Source organism: Paroedura picta, chromosome 10, assembly GCF_049243985.1.
Source record: "Paroedura picta isolate Pp20150507F chromosome 10, Ppicta_v3.0, whole genome shotgun sequence".
NCBI lineage: Eukaryota > Metazoa > Chordata > Lepidosauria > Squamata > Gekkonidae > Paroedura > Paroedura picta.
In genome coordinates this window covers 28,714,506-28,739,711 of record NC_135378.1, presented here as the reverse complement: position 1 = coordinate 28,739,711, position 25,206 = coordinate 28,714,506, and the positions used below count along the sequence as shown (strand labels likewise).

At 43.7% G+C, this 25,206-nt stretch overlaps 1 protein-coding gene across 3 annotated transcripts in view; it reads left to right on the top strand.

The window, feature by feature from the left end:
- The window catches only part of GABRG1 (gamma-aminobutyric acid type A receptor subunit gamma1), an 86,264-nt gene that overhangs the window by 21,346 nt on the left and 39,712 nt on the right, over nucleotides 1-25,206 (top strand). For all 3 annotated transcript variants that reach the window (XM_077301880.1, XM_077301879.1, XM_077301881.1), the window contains exons 2-3: nucleotides 11,590-11,738; nucleotides 19,764-19,831. In XM_077301880.1, coding sequence (XP_077157995.1) covers nucleotides 11,590-11,738; nucleotides 19,764-19,831 — 217 coding nt within the window. The remainder of the gene's footprint in view (nucleotides 1-11,589; nucleotides 11,739-19,763; nucleotides 19,832-25,206) is intronic.

Genomic DNA, 25,206 nt, shown 5'->3' with positions numbered 1-25,206 from the left:
GGGATCTTGCAAGGCAGGATGGGCATCTTCAGAATGCTCATACTTTTGACTTGGTATCTGAAGCTTAGACCTCTCGCCCATCTCTTTGCAGGAATCTATCAAATGACCCATGAAAGTTCCCTTGAGGCAAGGTTTGGTAGCAACTCTACTTCGGGACGTTCCCCCACCTTTCAGTTTGTGGATAGAAATGCTGAATGTCTCAGCTGTTCTAGCTCTGCAGCATGGATACCAATTCTATATAGAGTTGGATTGTAATTATATTGCTATGGAGCACAATAATAATTCTTCAGTACAAGAAGCAAGAGCTCTTACAATGAGGGCATTCTGTAACCGAATTACTGCTCAATATGGTTTGGCTGTGCATGAAACATCCCGGGCTGCAGAATGAATAATGTTGACAGTTTTTCTCGGTATTGAAAAAGAAGAATCATGCTTTTATTACATAAAAGCAAAGCTGCAATGAGGCACCCGATGTGGTAGGCATAGGGGCAGTGATCCTGAGACTGTGTGCCCAGACACGGCATGATGCAGAGCTCTTAGAAGTGAGTTGGTAAAAGATGCATGCATGCCACAGTATTATATACTAAATTACAGGTTCTATTTCAAGTTGAATGGTATAACTAAGTGAGCAGGCATAGCTAGACTGAATGTAATCCAGTGTGGAAGTGTTGTGTTTCATAGAGGAAGGCAAGCACTCAATACAAAAATAAAATGCGTAAATTACTTGTATGGATAGATGGAGATCTGAATTCCTGTATTACTCAAGGGCATTATATATGTTACCATGGTAGCATGGCCATTGCCAGAAAGGGGAAACAAACCTGCTATGCATAATTCTGGCTACACAACGCCTTTGTTGTCCACCCAGGTCTCACCCCAGTCGTTTTGTTTTTCTGTGACTCTCCTGAAGCTGACCATGGGAAGAATGAAGAGCATGATTGGGATTTGCTGGTAGGGATGCCAGTCTGCCTGCTGGCAGCAGCTCATGTTGATTGTAGTCCATGGACATTTGAAGAGCCACCCCTGAACAGGATAACATAAGAAGAGCCCTGCTGGATCAGCGGGCAATCCGATATAACATCCTGTCTTACACAGTGGCCAACTAGTTCATCTGGAGGGCTAAGCAGGGGTCACCGAGGTCGAAGCATTTCTGTGATGTTGCTTCCTTGCACTGAGATTCAGAAGACAAGTGTCTCTGAATGTGGAGGTTCCCCTTAGTCACCATGGCTAGTAATCACTGATAGACCTATCTTCTTTTTAAATAAAACACTTTTTTGTTGTTGCTTGGTCAAAGTTAGTGTTTATCTTCTGGCTAGTTTCATCGTGTTTAATTTCAGGTATATTTTCTGTCTGATTTGGGGAGGGGTCATGGTTGTAGGATACATTTCAGCATTAGCCAGAGCTTCTCTGCTTGGCTGTCCACACATTAAAGAACATGTATTCTGGGAGACAGTCAGTCAACAATGTGGACTTATGTATTGGAGGGATAGATTCAGGTGGATTGCTGTGTTGGTCTGAAGTGGCAGAATCAAATTTGGGTCCAATGACACCTTTAAGACCACCAAAGCTTTTATTCAAAGCTTACACCTTGAATAAAACTTTGTTGGTCTTAAAGGTGCCATTGGATTCAGACCATGGGGCTTTCCGCACCGGGATCCTTGTAGCAAATTGTTTGCTGAACGAAAAATCGTCATTTAAAATAGTGCAATTCGTCATTATGCATACCTGACTTTGTAGTGGAATCCAGTTGCGTTTCTATCGTTTCCCACAAGCTTCTGGTCTCAGCAAAAATCGCTAGAAAGGAAGCACTATTGCCGAGCTCGTCCCGCCCCTGGCCGTCAAGCAGCCAATGGGCAGCCGTTAGCATGCTCCCAAACAGCCCCTTTCCCTTTAAGAAAGGTTTTTTTTAAAAAAACAAAACACACCCATTGCCACGAATATGTGTTGATTCATTGCAACGGAGAGACCCATCAGCTGGCAGGTGTGTTTGAGCTGTCGTTTCATCGTTGCCACGCTCCCCCCAAGTGAACCCCCCCCCCCTCACGGGCCCGATTTTCGGCCAAAAACAGTGTAAAAAATAAAGGGAAAATACATCAGCAAACGGGCTTCTCTGTTGTTTGTGCTAAACAGCTCTGGGGAGGGACTGAAGCCGGGGAAGCCTCTAAACAGGCTTGCTGGTGGGTTGAACTTCGCTCGCTCGGAGAAAAAAAAATGGCGATCGCTTTGCCGGAAGATCAGAGGAGAGAGCCAGGGGGAGGGACTTTGTAGAAACCACAACAATGTTAACGCACAGAACTTTCCCGCTAGTGTTGCAGATTGGTTGCAGGAGTATAGCGCTTTCCGGAGGGTGAATCCACTTTTGGGGATTTCCCTGAAAGCGCTACAAGGAAGCGCTTTTTGCGGATTGGTTTCAGGTGTGTGGCAGATTGTCAACGACGTTGTGCATAATGGCAAATCAGTAGCGTTTTCAATTGGCAACCATTGTGCGATTTTGAAGGCGTGCGAAAAGCCCCTTTGTATTGGAGAGGAGAGAAGTAGTTGAGATCATACCTATAACGAGAGGACCCCTGTTTGGCTGATGTGGTGGCTTATTAAGATCTCCCTTATAGGCTCCTTGTGAGGCCGTTCAGTATAAGTCTTGTAAAACATTTGTGTAGCGCCGTATAAACAGTAATATAACAATGCTTATAGTAAATTACAGAGACAGCTGCCCAATTAACTGTTGGAAAAGACAAGGGCCTCAGCATGCTGCCCTTCGTCTTACACATTTTATAAGCTCACACTGTGTAAAAATCAAATGTCATCTCAGGCATTTAATTGTTTGGTGAAACTTTGAGGTCACATCTAACTGAAGCCTTTACAAATTCATGGTCATTAACTTCATTTAGGCACTCACATTTATGCTTTCCATGTAGCCTTCATGCGTAATGCTATCAACACAGCAATGCTGTTTTGTGCAGTATGCATATAATCTTGCAGGTATTTTAGACAAGTTAAATATCAGCTGATCAGTTACCATGCTTTTGAGAGCAGAATGAAACCCCATGACATTCAGTTCGAAGGATAATAAATTTGCTACTGAATAGTGAAAAGAAAGCAGCCATTAGGCAGTTTGTGCCTTGAGATTTATCAAGTCATGGGGCATTTTCCAATTAGTTAGAACACAAAATAAACATAATTAGGCCAGTTTCCTGCAATCCCAGTTGAAGTAACCATCACATACATATGCACTGAGTATTGTTTTTCAGTTTGCATAGAAAGGATAGCTTGATATTAGAGCTGATGAGAGTCTGTGGACAAAAATGGCACCCATTGTGTTGTTTTGCCAAGTTTCCCCATAATGTTTAAGACTATTTGATATGTGGCTTCAGATCACCCCAGTATAAGATTCCACATTCTCTAAGTGAAGCCAATGAAGGGTAGTGGAGCATGCTATTCTGTCACAAGAGCTAGAATAATATAATACTTTTAAGTTTTGGACAAGAATCTGGGAAATCCAGGTTTGAACCCTACTTGGGTCATGGGCGTTTGCTGGGTGACCTTGGAACAGTCCCATTATTCTCAGCCTAGCCCTGACCTGCATGGCCCTAGGATAGCTGATCTCATCAGATCTCAGAAGCTAACCAGGGCTGATATGGAGCCAGGCTATGGTAAACCATACCTGAAACACCTCCCTGCACCACTAGTGGCTACAGCTAGACCTGCATGTTTAAATATTAAGGAATATAGCCTGGAATACCCACTTCAGTGAGTGAAAGCCTTTGACAATTCATTATGGAAATATGCTCAGCTGGACACAGCAAGGCACTGGCTTCAAGGACCCCTTTCAAGTGCCTTCCCCAAGGAGGACTGCACCTTCTGCCCTCCCCCCCCTCTTAGTACAGAACTGTTTTCCAGTGATAACTGGCACAATAGTAACCTTCTTTTCCCCAAAGGGCTCTAACTATTCCTAGTTCTTGGTATGTTGTTCTTTCTTTTCTATTCTGTTGTATTTTAGGATTAAAATGTCAATAATCCAAACCCTATTTTCCATTTTATCCTACAATTGTGATATGCTCCAATGTTTGTTTATAAGCAGGAATCCCAATGAATAATCTTGTCTGGTTTGTGTTCCCATGAATTTCTTGCAAAGTTTCCAGTGCAACATAACTGCAGCTCTATCATGATGTTTTTTATAGTCACTCTGAACAATTTTACTGCAGGCCCTGAACAGTGGGGTCAACAGTTTCATCCTTTGTCTTGCAAAGTCAACATTTGCTGCTATCACTGGTCCTTTGAATCTTGGCTTTCATGCTTCTTGTTTTGAGTGCCTGCTCTTGTACGGCGAGTTCTTCCTTTTCTTTCTTCAAGTGCCCATTTTGGAGTCATGTCCAGGTATTTTCACAATCAACTTTGTTTTCTGTGTCTTTCAGATGTTTTATTTACTTATTATTTGATCTATATCCCACCACTTCCACGTGGTGACTCATGACAGGACACAGTCATCAAAAAAATCCCATAAATCATAAAATTTCAATTCCCAGTAAAACCTGATTAACCCACCTGCCCCCAGTGGCAATTGAACTCCCCTGATCACAGACTTGTCAAAGCACCTCAGGAGGACTGCGAGGGCAGCCTAATGTCTGGTTAACTCAGGGAGGGGCCCAGATCTTCCTCACCCATGCAAGTGCTTTTATTTCCAGTTGTCAAAAGTTTTCATTTGTTTTTGTTTGTAATCTCCTTTGGTTAGGGTTATGTGATGTGAGTCTTTGTTGTTGGGAGATAGGTAATGGGGCAGAAGTTGCTTGGCGCAGCTCATTTTTCTTTGTTCTTCAGAATGAAAAAAAAAAGTCCTAGCAGTTATTATCTAGTCTTCTACTGCTTTCAAATGGAGCACATCATTAAATTATCACATCAATCATGGATGAAGACTTCTCAGCCTGGGCTTAGTCTCTTCCAGGTGCTGTCCAGGTTTGCATTTTCTTCTTTTGTTCTTGCAGGCTTTCTAAGGTTATTTTAAGATCCGCTGTTTGCTTTCTTTTTAGTTTGTTTTCCACAGCTGTGATCCAGGTGGCTTTTTTATTGTATTCGTTTGAGTCTTCCCAGAATTCCTTCCAGAAGGTTGTTATGTCTTCCTTGTCTGGTTTTACTTCTACTTTTTCATTTGCCTCTAGTCATTTGTAGAACTGTCTTTGGTTAGTCTGGGACTGGTTGTCTGTATTGCTGGATCCTACTGTTGTATCTCTTGATCTACTTGGATTTTGCAACAATTCTTTGCTTAAATTCTTCTGCCATATGGGCTGTTGTTTTTAAATCTAACTGAATAAACTATACTACTACTACTACTACTACAAAATCTTTCCTGAGGTTGCTTTTCTTTTTTCATTCTTAAATTTCCTTTCTTTTAATTCCTTTGTTGATTTTCCCCCTCCAATTTCATTTGCCAATTTAGTTTCTCCTTAAAGTCCTTTATTGCACCTTTCTTAATGTTCATTCCCAATCCTCTTGTTATTACAGCTGCTCCATTATACATCAACTGGTTGGTTTCAGGTATGCTTGTTGTAGGAATTATTTCAGTTGCTGCATTGCTATTTTCAATGAGTTTTTTTAAGCACAGGTGATCATTGTCGTCTTTGCTGTTAGTATGCTCTGCGATTTTTGCCTTCAGTTCTTTCTGTACAGAGGCAAGCTGATGATGTATTGTCAATATCTCACTCTTAATTAGTGGACTTTCAACAGCAACTTCATTTCTATGGCCTGTTTCTTGGTTGGTTTCATTTATTTGTTGTTCTTTATGTTCTTCCTTTGACTGGCTGTTGTTCCTTATTCCACCTAGCTCTGTTTCCTTTGCAAGGGCACTACAGAGGGCTCTTATGAAAAGGCTGATTGTTAGCAGTCTGTGGAGTTTCTCTTTGTAGTCATATTCTTATTGTATAATGCTTTGAATCACACCTGGTATGCTATATATGGATTAAAGCCATGCACCACATGGAGTAAAGCCATTTCGAAGCCCAACTTTTACTACATCAAACATAGGTTCCTGCAAAAATAAGTGCCCCTGACATCACTTAGGGTCAAGCTGCAGCAGTGTTATCTTAGAGTGGGAAAATGTGCTGAGTTTTGTGGCTAGGAATTGGAGTGTGATAGCTGTGTATTTCTCCCAAGGAGAATTAAGCACAGAGAATTCTTTGACTTAATGCCAATAATTTTTTAAGATTTAATGACTTCAGATATCCGTGGCAAGGTTCAAAACAGTTGGATAATAGGAATATATGGCCACAATGACATAGAAATGCAACACAGTGGGTTGCAATAGGAGCCGAGGGGGATATTAGAACAGATAAAAGGAAGGCCTTCTCTATATACAGACTACTATATAAAGGCAAGCTTGCTTGCACTTTTATCAGAGATAACATAAGAGAGAACAGCAAGAGTCCAGGAGTACCTTGAAGACTAACAAAATTTGAGCGTCTTTCATGAGTCACTGCTCATAAGAGCCTTGCATTTCCCCCAGATCTGCATTAGAAAAAGAGACAGTTCTACAAGGGTGGAGTCAAGATTATCATCTTTGGCTATTCCAGGCACAGGAGCCACTGAGCTCAGACATGCGAAGGTCAGGCCTGTGAGCAGCAGGTCAAAAGAGATGAGGATAAGTGCACCACTGAAGCATGTACCATAGTTCGAAATAAGGTGAGTCAGCCATGGAGGAATCTTGTCCACCACTTCCCCCCTGAAAAGTTACAAGAAATGGTGACTATTCAGAGGTTCACAAGCCAGCAGGAGGACTCTGTGATCCACTCAAGGATCCCAATCCATCAGTTGAAGACTCCAGGCTTACAGGATGTGAGGATTTTGATATACAAGTTATAAGAAGAAAAGAAGAAGAAGAGCTGCCCATTAAAAAACAGGCCACTGTATCCTATTTGAGTAATAATAATTAACCCCCCCTCCAAGGAAATTGGCTCTTCCTGGAGGTTCCAAGAGAGCTGGAAGTAATACAGGAGACAGCAAAGATCCATTTTGAGAGAACTAATTAAAGGAGGGTCTCCTGCTCCCAAAGAAGCAGAAGTCTACAAACAATAGTGGCAAAATAGACTCCTCTGCATTTGTCATTCATTCATAATTCCTTCAAGGGAATAGAAGGCCATGGATTTGCATCCTAGAGTACCCTACTTTTCCCTTTAAAGTGCCACAGGCACCTCTGATCTTGGCTTCTCAGACTGTTATGCCCACAGTGGTGTATATAGACAACAGTCTGAGGCTCAGTTCAGACATGGAATAAAACTGTGCCAAGGAGGGCACCCAAACTGTACAACAAGGTCTTTGGATGGAGTGCGGCCCCATGGTAGACAGGTTGTGTACTACTTATAGACGTCATCAGTATCAACCATCTTCATCTTGTTCTTACCCATTTAACCCATCAGCAGTTCCAGCTAATTAGGGATATACCAAGGCTGATGCTATTGAAAGCCACTGCAATCTCTAGGGGAATTAATAGCAATACATTCAACCTGTTCACCGTAACCTGACCACTCTCAGTTCTAAACAGTTATAGCTTTCTAAATTCATTGACATTAATGGTCTTAAAAGGGTGTTGATTTGCAGGTGGGCATGACGGCAAGCAAGACACGGCTCCGTTTTGGCATTAAGAAGGCCACAGCTTTTATTGTAACAACCTCCAGCCGGAGGGTTGGCATGGCACGAGGTACGAGCCCTCCCCATAGCTGTCTGGCTGCTCCTGTTTGGCCCAGAGAGCATCTGAGGCCTGTTTCCTCCCAGCTGGGAGGACAGGTCTTTTGCCCTCAAGGTCCATAACCCAGGAGGCAGCTTAGCAGGTGACTGATGGGCACCCACCTCGTTCAGTCACCCAGCTGCCTGGCTCAGAGCCCTTGACCTACCCAGCCAGGTAGGCCATGCTCACCATAGCCGGTCTCTTAAGGAGACCCCACCTTCAGGGCTCCTGTACGCAAACAAGGGAAGAGGAGAAGAAGAAGAGATGCAGCAGACTGTGAAGGCACAGAAGTAGCACATAGAGCAGAACGTAACTGTTCTTCAGAGCTGGAGCACCTAAATGAATATATGTGATCCGAAGCTACCATGACCATCAGCTGTGAGGAATTCTGCCCTCCCGTGGATGTTAAAATTGCTTTTTTCTTTGCTAGTTGGGAATTGCAAGCAAATGGGGACGGGGGGCAATTCACAGAGAGACGTGAGCCAATAAAAGCCCAGTAATTTCAAACAAGGCACATTCCAATGCCGTGCATATATTGTATGTGTGTGTGTGTGTGTGTGTGTGTGTGTGAGTTCACAGCTTCCACGCTGGGAACAAATCTACTGTACAACACTGAGCATAAGAAGAAGGTGTTTTTTTAGTTTCCCACTTTTTACGACATGAAGGAATCTCAAAGTGGCTCATACTGTCTACCTGTGAGGTAGGTGGGGTTGAGAGAGCTCTGGAAGAACCGTGACTGGCCCAAGGTCACCCAGCTTCTTTCCTGTGGAGGACTGGGAAATCAAACCAGGTTCTCCACATTGCCTTCCTTGCACAGTGACTCTGATATTCCGTGGTGGTCTCCCATCCAAATACCGATCAGGGCCAACCCTGCTTAGCTTCTGAGAATGCCAAGATGAATGTGCACATTGAAGGAGTAGGTGAGACAGGTAGAACTGGTTGGGCAAGCTCTGCTGCCTCCCTCCCATCCATGTGCACATTGTTCTTTGAGAGTTTGAACAGAGCCCATGCATATACAGATGGATGAAACTATGGTTCTCATATCCCCCAAATCCTTTTTATATTAGCTCTGAGTATCAGGTATAATTTAGGGCAGGGGTAGTCAAACTGTGGCCCTCCAGGGGCTCCTGGCAGGGGCTCCTGGCAGGGGCTCCTGGGAATTGTAGTCCATGGACATCTGGAGGGCCGCAGTTTGACTACCCCTGATGTAGGGATTTTTTTCCCGTCAGGGTCACCCAGAAATAGCTGGTATAAATATTGCTTTAAAATGGCCTCTGTTAAGGTCCCACACATCAGCTAACGCCTGCCGTTGTCCGTCTGTCAAGATATGCACGTAACTGCCATGGTTACCCCTTTCAATTTTGATTCACTTTGTTTGACTCGAAGCCTCTAGCTGTTGCTTGAAATTGTTGCCGGGCTGAATAATGGAGATGGCAAACTTTAGCACTGGAGGAATATTTAAAGTCCATACTCATTTGATTCAAATGGAGAGAAAATTACTTCTAGGCATTCTTTGACCTTTGCGGTGATCCTCTGAATGAATTTGCAGGCACATTCAAGCCGTTGCTGGGCTCTCCCGCCCCCAGTAAGGGTGTGAAAAGCAGCAATTTATACCCAATCCAATTGAATGGTAAGTAATAAATGGACATGCAATTTTTCCACCCCGTAGCTCCGTCGTCTTCCATCTTGATAAGTATATCAGATAATAATTTAATGGAACTACGACGAGTCCAGCTGTAATGCGTTTGCTGACAATTGATACACTCGCTAACCATCCACATGTTTGGATAATGCAATTATGGCCCAGATCCAGACAGGTACTTTGGGTATGCTGAGTAGAATTCTTGATGCTTGCTTTAAGCTGCAGAATCCGTGCAACTTCAAAAGCACGTTGCCCTATGGAGTGGGGATGGTGTGTATGGAGGGGAGGGGGTTGCTGTTTCCAAAATGACTCTAAAGCTATCATCAATAGTATTGCCAGGTTCCCCCCCTGCCAGCCACCAGCAAGGGCTGAGGGCATAGGAAGAAGAAGAAGAGTTGGTTCTTAGATGGTGCTTTTCTCTACCCGAAGGAGGCTCAAAGCGGCTTACATTCGCCTTCCCTTTCCTCTCCCCACAACAGACACCCTGTGAGGTGGGTAAGTCTGAGAAAGCCCTGATATTACTGCTCGGTCAGAACAGCTTTATCAGTTCTGTGGTGAGCCCAAGTTCACCCAGCTGGCTGCATGTGGGGGAGTGGGGAATCGAACCCGGCTCGCCAGATTAGAAGTCCTCACTCCTAACCACTAACCGCTACACCAAGCTGGTTGCAGGATCCAGAATGGGAAACTCCTGGAGATATGGGGATGGAGCCTGGTCAGTACATGGACCTCAGTGGTGAACCATGTCAAAGAATCCATGCTCTGATGCATCCATTTTCTCCTGGGGAACTAACTTCCATAGTCTGGAGATGAGCTGTAATTCCAAGTGATTAATTTTGGTCTGAATGACCGTAAATAAATATTGATTGATTGAATTCCAAGTGATCCCCAAGTCTCACCTGGGGGCTGGTATCCTTGGATGTATGGAGTTAGTGAGCCAGTATTTTGGACCTGAGCCTGTGAAACCATTTATCAGTGTGTGAGAGAACGCTATAAATGGTAGAGCTGTGTGTTTCTATAGGGCAGGCTTCGGTTTGATGGAAGTTGTCTCCACCAGCCTGGAGCATCACTCAGGTGATGATTTTGATCTCTGAGGGAAGATTGACAGATCAGCCAGCTATCTGGATTAAGTGTCTTGGTGCAGTTTGAGCAAAGTGCTTTGAATGTTGCAGCCATGGAAATGGAAAGCAGGAAGCCCAAAAGAGATAATGTAAGAGGAAACCTCCCTCCCCAAAGAAAAACCCTTTCTCAAAGTTAAAGGGATATGCTGAAACAAAAAAAACCAGGTTAAAATGAAAACCGGGTAAGGTTTCAATCTGTGAACAGAAGGTTATGGCACCTGTCTTGCTACTTGACCACTGAGCTTTCTTAACACCTGAAAAGATTGTCATAAATTGTTACCTGGAAAGGAAAAGCCTGACAGATTTTTACAGAAATAAGGTTCCTGGGATCCTTTGATCCAGTTGGTAAACGAATCCAGTGGATTTGATTCCCAGCCAGTAATGTACAAAACTGTTTTTGTTGGGTTGGCATCTTAGAATAACATTTAGCATTTGTATAGTGCATGTGGTGTTCAAAGTAATTCACATGTGTGAACTTGTGGTGGTCTCCCTACCAACAAATACGCACATGTTGCAATGGAGGGCTTGGAAAGCTTACGAATCAGATGAAACTTGAATGGGGCATATCATGGATGACAGCCCAGTCTGCAGTCTGCTTTGCTACACTTGCTGTAAATAATAAATAGGAAACGGGAGGTATTGTCAAATATGCCTCTCTCTCTCACACACACACACACACTTTTTCCAGGTCTGTTTAGTATTGCCTGCTCTGAGTTGTGAAATACTTGGAGATGATGGGGATAGAGCCTGAACAGGGCAGAGTTTGGAGAAGGAAGGGACTTCAGTGGGTATAATGCCATAGAGTTTACCTTCCAAAGTGAACTGTTGCCTGGAGATCAGTCATAATAGCGAGAGATGTCTAGCTGCCTCCAGGAGGTTGGCTCCCCTAGGTCTGTTGGATCTCTGGATTAGATTAATCATGCTTTTCTACAAGAGGATAAAGATCCCTGTTAGATATATGTTCGATATTGGCTTTTCACTTCACTTCACTTGAGTCACAATTCATGGAACTACAAGGGCGTCTGCATTCTTGGTGTGTGCAATACTGTTCATTTTAAATTTAAGTTCTCTATCCTGTGTACTTAGTTTTGTTCTATTTCTCCTTCAACTACCATCAGCACTGATAAAACAGATGATGAGGATGACGAAGACCTAGCTGGCAATAAGACCTGGGTGCTGTCCCCAAAGATCCACGAAGGAGATGTCACTCGTATCCTGAACTCGTTGCTCCAAGGCTATGACAACAAACTTCGGCCAGACATTGGAGGTAGGCGGCACTACAGGTTCAGTAGCCAGAAGATGTGTGTGGCCTTTGTTTTGATGTGAGGTCACTGTTTCCCAGTAGTGGGTTAAGGATTTGCAGGGCCCATAGCACCAGAGCCAATATAAGGATTGTGGGACTCTAACAGAGTACGATTTTGGTGGGAGTTGCCAGATGGGGGCGGGGGGGGGGCACAGGGGCTCCTCAGAACTGAGTGTCCTTCAAGAGGGGAGGAGAGAGTCTTCAGCCCTGATCCATGGTCAGGGGAGGCATTGTGAGGGGCCCCCTGGAAGCACGAGGCTTGTAGCATGTGCTACCCTTGCATCGTGGATAAACCAGCCCTGGTGTTTCCCAGACTGTGGTTGGGGATATTGGGGATATCTGATTAGAGGAATTTTGACTCTTGAAAATTTATTCTCCCCCAAATCTTGGTCTCTAAGGGACTACTGGACTTGAATCTGCAAGGGTTGTGTGTTTGTTTCATCTGTTAGTTTTCACGGAGAGTGAATTGACTGAGTAGTAAGACTGCTAGGTGAATGAACAAAGGCCCTAGGGAGCATTCTGGAGCTTCAAATGCTCCTTAGGTATAGACCATATGATTGAATTAATTTATCAGTTGTTGACACCAAAATTTCCTCCGGGCCAGGCTCGATTTTGGGGGGAGGGATCACTTGGGCATGAAATTGGGGTCACCATGGGTGCGCAGGTAGTTGTGAGTTCCTGCATTGTGCAGGGGCTTGGACTAGATCAGGGATCCTCAACCTGTGGTCCTCCAGATGTTCATGGACTACATTTCCCATGAGCCCCTGCCAGCATTTGCTGGCAGGGGCTCATGGGAATTGTAGTCCATGGATATCTGAAGGACCACAGGTTGAGGATCCCTGGACTAGATGACCCTGGAGGTACGAACTCTATGATTCTATGAAACCAAGAGGCATCACATTAAGGTTAAAAAGCCAGATAAACCTTTGATCTCCAGACCATCCCTCTGAAATACTATCTCCAATCCTATCTAGCTCACTCTTTCATAATATTATGTCTGAATCATGCACCAATGGGTTTGTTCTGATCCTCTTGAGCCGTGCTGTGATATGGTTTCCAGATAAGCAATCACCCTATCTTTGGTCCAGCACAATGCATTTTTTGATAATTTGTATTCACATTCTCTCTGTGCTGCTGTTGTACATCTCAACAAACTCAGAGTTGTTTTAGGGAACACTGGACAAAACCCCCGCTCTGCTCTACCAGTAGCCATATAGGTGGCTCATAATGTTCCTCTGTAATCCATCCTTGGTAAGCACTACAAAATGTTGGAAGCCTTCCTATAGCTGTTCAAAACCAAATGGTACATCTTGTGGTTTGCATGCAGAAGATATTGTAGTTCAGGTCTCGGCCTCTGCACTTAAGGGATTTCAGATAAGAAGCTTGGGAAGGAAAGTAGCCAGCTGTCCAAGATCTTGGCCCACAATCTGAGCCCCTGCCACTTGGGCTAGGCGGACCAGTGGTCTAACGGGGTAAAGCACGTCCTAGCTGAATAATTGGAATTCCACCCAGCTATGCTCTCTGTCAGCTGCAATCAGCTTAAAAATTGCAGCAGCCCATCAGGTGCATAGATCTGTGTCAGCCTAGCTGGCTCACTGGCAATCTACATTATCCTAGGATGCTGTGGAGAAGAGTTGGCCTCCTTCCCTGCCTCCTTACCTTTCTTTTTGGGCTGCCTAACAGCTCCGTGAACTGCCTCTGTATCTCGCTCAGTGATGCTGCTGGCAGGGAACCTGCTGCGACAAGGTGGTGTGCTGAATTAGCTAACCACGCAAGAAATCAGGATGCTGTGTTTGCTCGCCAGCCGCTGCCCTGTATCTTGAGAGCGGTTTTGCTGGAGCAGCAGTTTGTAAGTGTGTGACAGAATTTCCCCTCTTAAAATTTCTTTTTGAAGTTTCGCATTGTTTGCTTTAGGTGCTCTTCCCCGCGCAATGACTTGCAAAGGAAAGAAGAACTTTATTCTAATTTTTTTTGGGGTGGGGGATGCAACTCAAACATACCGAGTTAAAATTGCAAACACTGTAACTTGACGACCTGTCCAAAATTATTATAATATCTCAAGTAGTACGGGGGCAAAACTCAGAAGGGTGGAGGTTGAGGATAAGAAATGGAAGGGTTTGACTTGAGCCTTTTGCACAATGGACTACAATGCTACTGAAGTTGGGGACTGTTAATAAAATCCTTGGCCTGTTGATCAGCATTCTCTCCTGCCCACCACAGTGCCTCCCTTCCCTCCTTCTTCCCACCCAAACTTACTAGATGGTGGTACCACCAGCATGGCATGAGAGCAGTGGCAGGGTTAGATCTTAGATGTGTCCCAGTGTCAGAATTCACGAGACATGTGCATGCAAGAGCCAGCGTGGTGTTGTGGTTAGGAATGGTGGCCTCTAATCCGGAGAACTGGGTTCGAGTGCCCACTCCTCCACGTGCAGCCACCTGGGTGACCTTCTGCCGGTCACAGAGCTATCTCAGCCCCACCTACCTCACAGGGAGTCAGACATGGGGAGAGGAAGGGAAGGTGATTATAAGTTTCTTTCTAACACATGAGGCCTGCTGGGTGATTGTGGGCCAGGTTCTCGCAGAGCTCTCTCAGCCTTACCTACGTAACAGGGAGTCTGTCATGGGGAAGAAGAGAAGAAAAAGAGTTGGTTCTTATATGCCACTTTTCTCTACCCGAAGGAGGCTCAAAGTGACTTACAGCTTACAGTCGCCTTCCCTTTCCTCTCCCCATAACAGACACCTTGTGAAGGAGGTGAGGCTGAGAGAGCCCTGATATCACTGCTCGGTCAGAACAGCTTTATCAGTGCCGTGGCGAGCCCAAGGCCACCCAGCTGGCTGCATGTGAGGGAGTGCAGAATCGAACCCGGCATGCCAGATTGGAAGTCTGCACTCCTAACCACTACACTAAACCAGTGAAGAAGGGGAGGCGATTGCAAGCTGCTTTGAGACTCTTAAGGAAGTGAAACATCCATTCAACTATGACGTACTGATGGACCCGTCGGTTGGATGTGTCAGTGTTGGTTTTTGTGAGAGGGAAGCTCAGGGGCCAATGGAAGGCGATTGGATTCAAGTTGGCCTCAACCAAATGCCAGGTGGATGAGCTCCCTTTTGCAGGCCCTGTAGAACTTTTCTATTCCTATCAGGGCCCTGATCTCCTTAGGAGCTCGTTCCACCAGGTAGGGGCCAGGTTGGAGAAAGCTCTGGCCCTGGTTGAGGTCAAGTGAGCTTCCTTGGGGCCAGGAATCACCAAGGAGTTGGAAGTAGCAGAACATGAGGCTCTTTGAGAGATGAAAGGCGATCCCTCAGGTACACTGGGCCCTGATCGCATATCAGAGGAAAAATCTCTTTAAAATAAATAATTATTTATTTATTTATCCTCCCAGAAATATGGCAAATGCTCACACTACTGCTAGAGTTCTTGTCATGGTAAGCTGTGCCCACAAAGATATGTGAGCAAAGTCCCTGACCCTTTCTGTTGACTGTTGTTTGAAGACGAAAAGGCAACATCTTCCCCACCCACCCACCCCCTCGAGATACCTGGGGCTTTCATTGCAATCTACTGGCAACAAACTGGGCACTCTTGCTGTCAGTCTTTGTTTCATGTCTCAATCAGTTCCTGACTTCTTGATGATAATGTGATTTGAGATGCTTGAGGGGCAAATTCTGTTATTACAAGCTAAGTTGGTCCTACATTGAAACAAGTTGCATTTGTCCTTCCATGGTGTAATAGGACAAAAGCAAATCTATTAAAAGTAATTGTTGATTATGTTCTGGGAGCCTCACCCCTTGTGCACAGACACCTTCCTCCCAGGTGCTCAGAACAGGGGTGTAGCTGGATTTCCCTGTCCCCATTTTATCTGCACAACATCCCTGTAGGGCAATCCGCACTGAGAGATTGGCGCAAGATCAAGCCTGAGTGGGCACCTGAAGTTGTGTCTTTCCATTTCTTGTCCAGTGCTCTGGCCCCTGTTACCCACCTGTTTCATTATGTGCCTCCAAGTTTTAGTATTGTGGGCAAGAGACGAGCCAGGCTTCTGTACAATTTCGGAAATAAAAATGCAACCCACAAACTTTTGAACAGCATTCTGAGAGTGCAGCTGGGAATCGAAAACATCTAAAGATTAAGCTGGTTCTGTACCCATTTCCTTTGAACTGACTATAGTCAAAACCAGAAACGAAGTCTGCTTTCAAAAGAGAGAGAGCCCTGTTTATTTTGGTACATAGATGGATTCAAGTGAAAGCTGCACAAGGCCTTTGTTGGTCCACTCCCCCCCCCCCCATAGCAAAATCAAACCTGTCTGTACTCAAGGCATGTTTATATCTGATCTGTAATGAAGTCTGAATTCATTCCTCCTGCATTGTGATTTCTTCATTTACACAACCACACAAAGAAGCCACGGCAGTTTCTAACTTTTATGGGTCAGGGCTTGCTGGACCTGTGGATAGCTTAGGGTTGCTGGGTCTGTGGATACTGCCACACACACACATGTATGTGTGTGTGTGTGTGTGTGTGAGAGAGAGAGAGAGAGAGAGAGAGAGAGAGAGAGAGAGAGGGAGGGATCCATTCTCAAAGTAAAGAATATGGTAGGGCAATCTCAGTGTAAATAGCACTTATCAGAAGAATCAGTGTGTCTGTACTTGAAAAATAAAAACCTTATTGGTCTTAAAGGGGCCATGGCTCTGTCTTGGTTCTCTCTCATGTGCCTGCTCTCTCTGTTTCTTTCCTTCACACTCCCTCTCCAAAGGAGGACGAAGGGGGAGAAGACCTCAGCCTGTTGCAGGGAGGCTTAGCTTTCTGTCTTATGTGGTATTGAAGAAACCTTGTGAAAGGACACAGCTGAGAAGGAAGTGGGAGAGAGCGATTGTTTCTTTTGTAGGGGGGGGATTTTCCCACTTTCCTAAAGCCCTGAATCGGGGTGGGGGGGGGAGGGAGAGACATGCAAAACCAGGAGATCCTAAGGCCCCAACTAGGAAATGATAATCCTAGCATAGTTATATATATCTGGACCCATCTGGAGCTGAGAAGCCTGGCAGGCAGGTTCAGGTGCTCCCATTTGATGAAACCAAGGAAAAGCTTGACAAGATCAAGGTGAAAGGGCAGGTTCCTGTGATTCATTTAATATTCATCATGAGCATTACATTACCTGTCAATTGCAAGGTTGGGTATTGCGCATCTATACTCTGTTCTGTTCAGAAGGGTGTACAGAGCTCTGAGGCCACAATGTACACAGGTGTGGTAATTTAGAAGACTAAGTACTAGATAGGCTCCTGGTCCAAGCCTTGGAGTTCCCGATACTTCAGTTACCTTTGGAGACATTAACTTAGGCATGCTTGGTTGGATCAAGTGCTCTATAGGGATCAGTAGCACCTTTAAGACCAACAAAGGTTGGATCAAGCAATCTTTTCCTTTGTGAAAAAGGGAGGAGACCCTTTGACCACCCAGAAGGCTATGCAGGTGAGCATGGGACTGGCATGAACAAAAGCCCCATGGAATGCGGGCTGGAGTAAGGAAAGGAACTGAGTAAGACTGAGAGGAACAGCTGGTTGTTCCTTGAAATTTGAACAGAGTTCTGCCAGGTAAAATAAAATGGATTTCCTTCCACCTCTGTACTTCCCCTGTAGAGCACTTTCCCAAAGGAGATCAGCCTGATAATAGCCCCAGGAAAAATAGCAGGAAAAAACTGCTTGCCAGTTTTTAAGAGCCCTTGCTGACAGCTGATTGGAAAGTCTGTTGATGGCTGGCTGTTAAGATTCTTACCTGGGAACGGTTCTCGCATTGCTACTCTGACCATTGATTTTTAATTGATTCTTTTTTTACCTTCCTAGTTTCTGTTGGGTTGTGTTTCACAGTGGTGGCCGTGTATTGCATTGTTCAAAGCCTGCACATTGCCTTGGGGGGCCTCTGTGCTGAGAATGAGACAGAAATATTATCAATAAATAAAAGATTCCCCAGTAAAAGGTGACATGGGGTAGGCCTGATTAAAACGTTGAGAGTGCAAACGCATCAGGATGAAGAATATGTTTCAATATATTTTCTTGTTCCGCTCCAAACAAAATGAAACATTTAAGGTTGGAATCACTGTTCGTTATTGATTTTGTACCAAAAATGGTGTATGGAAGAAGGTTTCATCAGCTGTGTTAATAAACCCAATGTGTTTTGGCGTAGATGTCATTAGGAAGGGTTAAAGAAGGCAGTAGCTGTCCTCTACATACTTCACTAAGAATACATCAGGAGGAGAAAAATCAGTTTTGTGGTTAACTGTGATAAATTGTTGGCTGCACAGCGAGTCGTGCATTTCATGAGTTTTCTCATTTGCTATTTCTAGTCTTTAATCAGCTCCTGTGCTCCATTCCTCCTGTTTCTAACATATTTTTACTTTTGCCCTTTCAATCCGTGTTTCAATTTGATGCATGTTAATAAACAACTTCAGTGAAATAAAGGAGCTATGTTTTTTTTCTAGATTAGAGACACCAGCATCATTGAATGAGACCCTCATTACTGTTATGTATGTGGACAGAATGGTGCTAATATGAACCACTACTATGCAAATTAAGGCTTATAAAGGAACCATTCACAAACTCTAAATTATGGATTCTCTGGGCCCATCAAGGTGCCATGTTAAGGGCCAATCAGAGCTTTTGGCAGGCCCACTGAATTGTATATAAGTTTGTGTTGATCGGTGATTGGTTGGTATTTGGATTTAATGAAAGAGCTGCATTTTCAAAGAACATGTAGTCGGTGTTTACCAAACCCACATACTTATTAATTACGAGCATTGCTTCTTACTAAATCAAACAATTGTAGGCACAAATCCACTCCTTTCCCATTGGTGTAGAGCTATGGATTTCCCAGGGGGCATTTCATAGCACCCTTTTCCTCCTTTTTTCACTAAATCTGTGGTTCTTCCTCCAATGTCCCAGATAACACTAGATATACCTGACTGTTTTTTAAAAAGGGAGGCCTTGCATATTTCACAGGCACACTAAAGGTCCTTGCTACTCAAATTTCTTGTGTTGCATTATGAAAGTGGTACCCTTGGGCCCAGTATTCCTAATGGTTATGTTTTCTTCTGCCCACGACCTTCTTACTCAAGCAAAAAGCCAATCTTCATTCCTCTGTTTGACTCGAACAGGTGTTATTTCAGAACTAAACAGTAGCCATTACTTTTAGTCCGTGGAAGCATCCATTTGGAAAATATTTGCCTGCCTCCATCATAGCAAGAGATTTGACTAGGATCCTCTCAATATTCCGTGGTTGCCTATGTTCCTCTTATTTGGTTCCTCTTAAATAGGCTTATTTGGTGATGGTGGTGTCTACTACCTATTCTCAAAATGTCAAAAGTGCTCACTGGCTCAATACGATTGGGGCATTAGATGAGAAGACAATGGTAGATGTGTGAAGGGGCCACATATTATTGGAAATGTCCAGATGTATTGGAGCAGACTTTCTCAACTTTTTAAACCATTGATAAACCCCTGAAACATTCTTCATGATTCAAGAAACCTCAGAAATGGTGTGTTTTTGCCCAATATTATTAGGAAGCATAGCAATGTACACACCCAACTGAGGCCCCTCCCTTGCCCATCCTCTCTAGGTCTATCATTGGCCAATCTGAGAGGCGAGCATGTTGACATGACTATATATGGTCATAACACCCAATAAATATTTAACACACACACACAATTTTTTTAACTCCCACGCATTTGGGATGGCCTTCCAGGGCCATCAAGAAACCCCAGGGTTTCATGAAACCCTGGTTGAGAAAGCCTGTTTTAGAGTGTGCCCAGCAGAGGGTCAGCACACTCAAATGTCAGGTAAAAGGGACCCCAAGGAATGGTTACAGCAACTTCCTAGCAAGGCAACTTGTACTCATTGGTATATACAGAAGAAGGGATTGATTGTGCCCTTCATTTTTTATTGAGTCATAAAACTTAACATGCATAGACAATATAGGAAACACTGAATTGTGGTTATTGTGTTTTGTTTAGTGACAACCACAGTAATTGAAACTGATGTCTATGTTAACAGCATTGGCCCGGTTGATCCAATTAATATGGTAAGTTTGGATTTAATACAACTCAAGGTAAGCTTTGTTTGAGTTTTTTGTATGCTGACTTGAAGTGTGATATCATATCAAGAGTAAGCATAATCTTAAAATTAAAAATCATTTTATTATTATTATGTAAATTATTATTTATTAAATTTCTAGCCTGCCACTCCTGAAAAGGCTCATGGCAGGTTACAAACATGCATAAAATCCCCAATAAAATCACCCCTAAAACAATACAAAAACTATATCAGAATGCACAGCAAACCATACATAGAATCCAAGATATACCGTGGCAAAAAAACAATACTAAATCCCACCCACTATCACCTCTGGGGGTAGACAGAGGGGATGCAGGTCTTACTCATTTACTTTGAATGAGGTAGCTGAATCATCAAGTAGACTATTAAAAAGTGTCATGTTCTCAAGGAAGATCTAAGAAAAATAGAGGAGTAAAAGATGAAGTTAAATTTTGAAGGAAACCTACTTTATTCAAACAAGTGCTTTCAGTTCTTTTAATCCTCTTTACAATCTGGAGAGAACCACTTGGCAGATCAAAACGAAACACTACTCAAACTGCATGTGATCCAAAAAAGTACTTTTTAAAAGTCAGTTAATTAAAATTATGATGCTTAAAAATGTCTTTATGCTGTTTAAGGCACAGAGTGGGGGCCAAGTGTTACTAAAGGGATGGCTCTTGCCCTACAATTCAGAGTCTCATTCCAGTTTCACCCAGTTCTTGGTCAGTGTCCTTGTGTTCTCTCTTATCTATTCAGTAGTTCCACTAACACTCCAACAAGGAAGCATCTTATACTAGTATTAGAAACTAGTACTTGAGGCTGACATTGCATTTGTCCTATAGATTAGCTGACAGTTAGTGTTCTGCATTTTCTGCCCATTCAAATAATCTGCAAATTCCTGCATGAGTTCTTAGCTTTCTTTGTCAAATTCCTTAAGAGCTTGAATTGGGGGGGGGGGGCAAGGGCAGCAGGATAGCGGACTTCCTGTGGGGGTCGTTAGCACTTAACTCAACAGTTCATTTGTGCAGGAAAACTTCCCAGCAAATTATCTTCCTGAATTCTCAGAGCTCCTGAGCATAGATGATGCAAGAATGGGAACATGGAATACTGTGAATGAGTAGGAATGCCCTTGTTCCCATCAGATAGAGAGTTAGCTCCTACCACCCCCGCTCCCACAGAATTCCTCATTAGTGGGCAGTATCCTTGTAATTCTCCTCAGAAAGGTCCATTTGCATTGCAAGGTTAGCAATTTAAAAAATCAATAAAATCAATACGTGTCAAAAAAGTACTCTCACCAACGGGATAGATTTCCACAAGGAGTTCAGCATCTCTCCCCTGAGAAGATAGTGAGAAGAAGAGCTGAGAAGATAGTGGATGCTCAATGCAGCATCAGCCTTATCTATATACAGGGAATATTTTGTGAATATTCATTGCGTGCATTTTCGCATCCTGGGCTGCATAATGATTTATCAAGGTGGTTGTGTTAATGTTCAGGGACTTGTGTCAGACAACCTACTTCACAGCTTAAGTTTTTGAAATATTCAAAGCAGATGCTAATTTCCCAGGTAAGAGCCTTGTTTGCTTAAATATTTTGATAATTTTGCATAACACTTTTTGCCATAAGTGGAATAGTTAATGCTAAGAGATTCATTGATTTGGAAATTACCAGAAAATATGACTCAATTAAAGATTAATTGTGGGATTTTTGCTCAGTTGTACTATTAGTTTTCAACCCCCGTCATCCTGTTAGTTTTAAATCTGCTTTGCACTTTTTCTTTGACCTTTCCTCTCCCTGCCCCAGATGGCCTCCAAATATTCTGCTTTGACCCCACTTGAAAATATTTCACCCCTCTACTATTCCAATGCGCTTTTTTGGTACCTTCTTTTAATGTCACACTCTCCTTCATTGTAGAACTTCACATATAAGAACTTTCTGTTAGAATTATAGAACCATAGTTGGGAGGGGCCATATAGGCCATCTAGTCCAACCCCCTACTCAATGCAGCATCAGCCTAAAGCATCCAAGATAAGGATCTGTCCAGCCACTGCAGGAAAACCACCAGTGAGGGGGAACTCATGTTCTTTGAGAAGGAACATGTCAAATCAGAAACTCTGTTGCTGGGCAAGGGTGAGAAATGTCCCTTCAGATCATTTGGAGAGAATTCGGATGCTTGGGCAGAAACAGCTGCAACATGAGAGTTGACTGAGAGTTTGCCAAACTTGGTGTGGGTACGCATTATATCTTCTGTTTCAGTTTCTGTACAGCATCCTTCAGAGAAACCAGTATCTGCTGGCTTTTCCTTTGCACCCCAGGTGCCTGGATCGCCGCAGGGTCCTGTTGTCATTAAATTCTACAGCTTTGTCTTGGAGGCTTTTCAAAGTCTTTGATGTTACAAACAAGAGTAGCGGCAGGTGAGGGGGGAAAATGAATTACCTGAAATTCTGTAGCCATTCTTTTTATGTTGGATTTTTATTTTGTGCGTTGGGTATCAAGTATTGCTAGTTGTATCGGGGGGGGGGGGGGACTCTATTATTGTAGAGGCATTCTGTTTACTTATACCCTGCTTTGCTACCCAGTGAGGGCCCAAAGCAGATAACAACATTCTTCCCTCCTGCATTTGATCTTCCTGACAACCCTGCGAGGTAAATTAGATTGAGGGAACTTGGAATCACCCAGTGAGCTTCCATGGCAGACTCTGTGTCATGCTCCATGGAATTTCCCCAGAAAAGGCAAACTCAGGGTCCAGAATCAGAACTAGGTTGTTAATTCAGGAGAACAACATGCAGTACACATGGCTCCCAGCAGCTTTAGGGGTGACATCTTGGCCTGCAGCATTCTTGCAGGTTGCAGCCTGACCCCAGTAACTTCAGGGCTGCTCCCTGGGCCCACAGTGTTCTTGTGTGCCATGTCCTGGCCCTGAGTGTTACCTGGGCCCTCAGTGTTCACATGGGTCATGGCGTGGCCCACAAAGTTCACACAGCTCACAGCTCGGCCCCCAGTGGCTTCAGAGCAGCGCCTCAGCCTGCAGCAGTCATGCAGGTCATGGCCCGCCCCCCGGCAGCTTCATGGGTGCCACCTCAGCCTCCACCAGCTTTTTGGCTGAGGCATCTTTGTCTCCTCCACCGGCTGCCTCCCCTTGTCTTCTGGCGTGCTGCCTGGGGCAGGACTACGGATGTCATGTCCATACCCATTTCCGTCGCACCAGAAGATGTTTTCTACATCAACAACATAAATATTTGCATTTGTTTGTAAAGATGATGTTTTTGATTCCAAATCTTGGCTTTTCTCCAAAGAAGCTCTACAGGTCAGAATTCTCTCCCCCCGCCCCTTCCTGAAGTTTGGCAAACACTGTTCTAGTGGAATGTATAACATTCAAAGTATACATTCTCAATGTCTTTAGAATAGGAGCTACATTATTCAACAGAAAAAGTTCAAATACCTCTATAATACTATGCTGTATATTCTATGTTAATTGAAACCATTTTCCAGTATTTTATAGCTCTGAGACATCCCCATCACATATGGGTTTTTCTGTATTGAGTGCATTCATTAAAAGTGGTACAAATCTCAGAAGAGCAACACATTTTGCTCAAGCAAAAATGTGATCCATCTTCCAAAATTTCCCTTTCTAGCCAGCACGCAACAGAGCAGATCCCAAGGCATGAGGTGGCCACAAGATAATAGTCAATTAGTACTGAAGTGATCTGCTCATTCATAACATCTATGAATGCCCCACAGCAAAGTCTGTGGTCATCCTGATCAATGCACTGGGCTACTTGGTAATGAGCAATACAGACAGACAGTATCTCTTGAATAATGCTGAATTATTCTTTAAGCCTCAGGCTTAATTCAGCATGACGCTCCCTCAATGGACTTTGCAGGATGGAATTCACTCAGAAATAACCACTAACCTGTGTTCAGTTCTATCTTCAGTATTGGCAAAAACAAACACTGTAAACATACCATTTGGCCCCAGCCAGAATTGTTGTTATAATATTTACACATTCAAATGGCATGAATGAGCCCTGCTCTCCTCTTCACCTGCCTCCCCGTTCCCACTTTGAATTGCCCCCTGGTTGCTTATGTGTTGTTGTCAGCTCATCTGGCATACCATCAATGCTGGTATCAATGACTGTTGTTGAGGAGCATGAGAATCAGGTATCATTAGGGAGACCACTGTAGACTTTGCAAGTTCTTGCCCTTAAGGTTGTTTCAAGGACAGAGCTTCCACTTGTACAATTGTTTTTGTGGGCATAAAAATTGCATGGAATACAAGTTCTGCTAAGGCTATTGCATAGTTTCAAAAATAAGGTTTTTCCTGTGCAATGGCAGAAGCCCAAGTGGGTTGCTCTGGGTGGTGCTGTGGCTCAGTAGAAAAGCATGTAGGGGATCCAAAGTTCAATCCCTGACAGTTAAAAGGACCAGGCAGTAGATGGTGTGAAAGACCTCTGCCTGAGACCCTGGTAAACCAAGCATCTGATTCTCCATGAGGAAGCTTCATGTCTGTGTCCAAGTGGAATGACATCACAGGATCCAAGCTTTGGTTTTCCTGAGCTGATCCTTTGTATATCACATGGCAAAAAAAAAAAAAAAAATCCAAGCGGCAACGAAGTTCACCAGTAGAGTAACATGGAGACTCTTGTTGATCACGCTGGTCTCATCTATGATCCCCACCTTTGGTGCATGTCCATCTATCGCTTACAAGTTCTTCAGACTTTGGAGAAAACATTTTGTTTAAAAATATTTGTGTTAGCAAGGTTCATATGAACTTCATTAATAAATTTGACAGGAATGTAAAATGCCCTTATTCTGTAGGTGGTTGTAATACAACTGAAGGTCATTGTAATTTATGTCTAATGAGGCCTGCACATGATAATCACAACATGAGGTACTTGTCGATCTCAGTTACTTATCACTTCCTAAATTAGACATCTCTTTATAACATGAACCCTAAAATTAACCTGGCATAACATGATCACTGGAGGGTATAGCAAATGGTTCATTAGCAGTTACAAGCCATGAGTTTTATCATTGGGACGGGGGGCGGGGGGCTTGTGGGAAGTTACTTGTGGTTGGGAAGCCCTATTAACCTAAGAAGAGCAGATAATGCAAGCAGTAATGTCTCTCAACCAGCCTGTGAGTATTCTGTGCTTGGTTTAACATGGGATGGCCAGTGCCATTAGGGTATTAGGTTTTGGCTAGTATTCTAACCATAAAGTTTTGCTCCAATCCCCCCTCCCCCTTCCCCAATGGCCCTGATGCGCCAACATCACATTCATATGACCTACGTCAATTTCAACATTGGTATATCACTGTATGAGGTACAGGTACTGAAAAATCAAACATTCCCATAGAGATCTTTT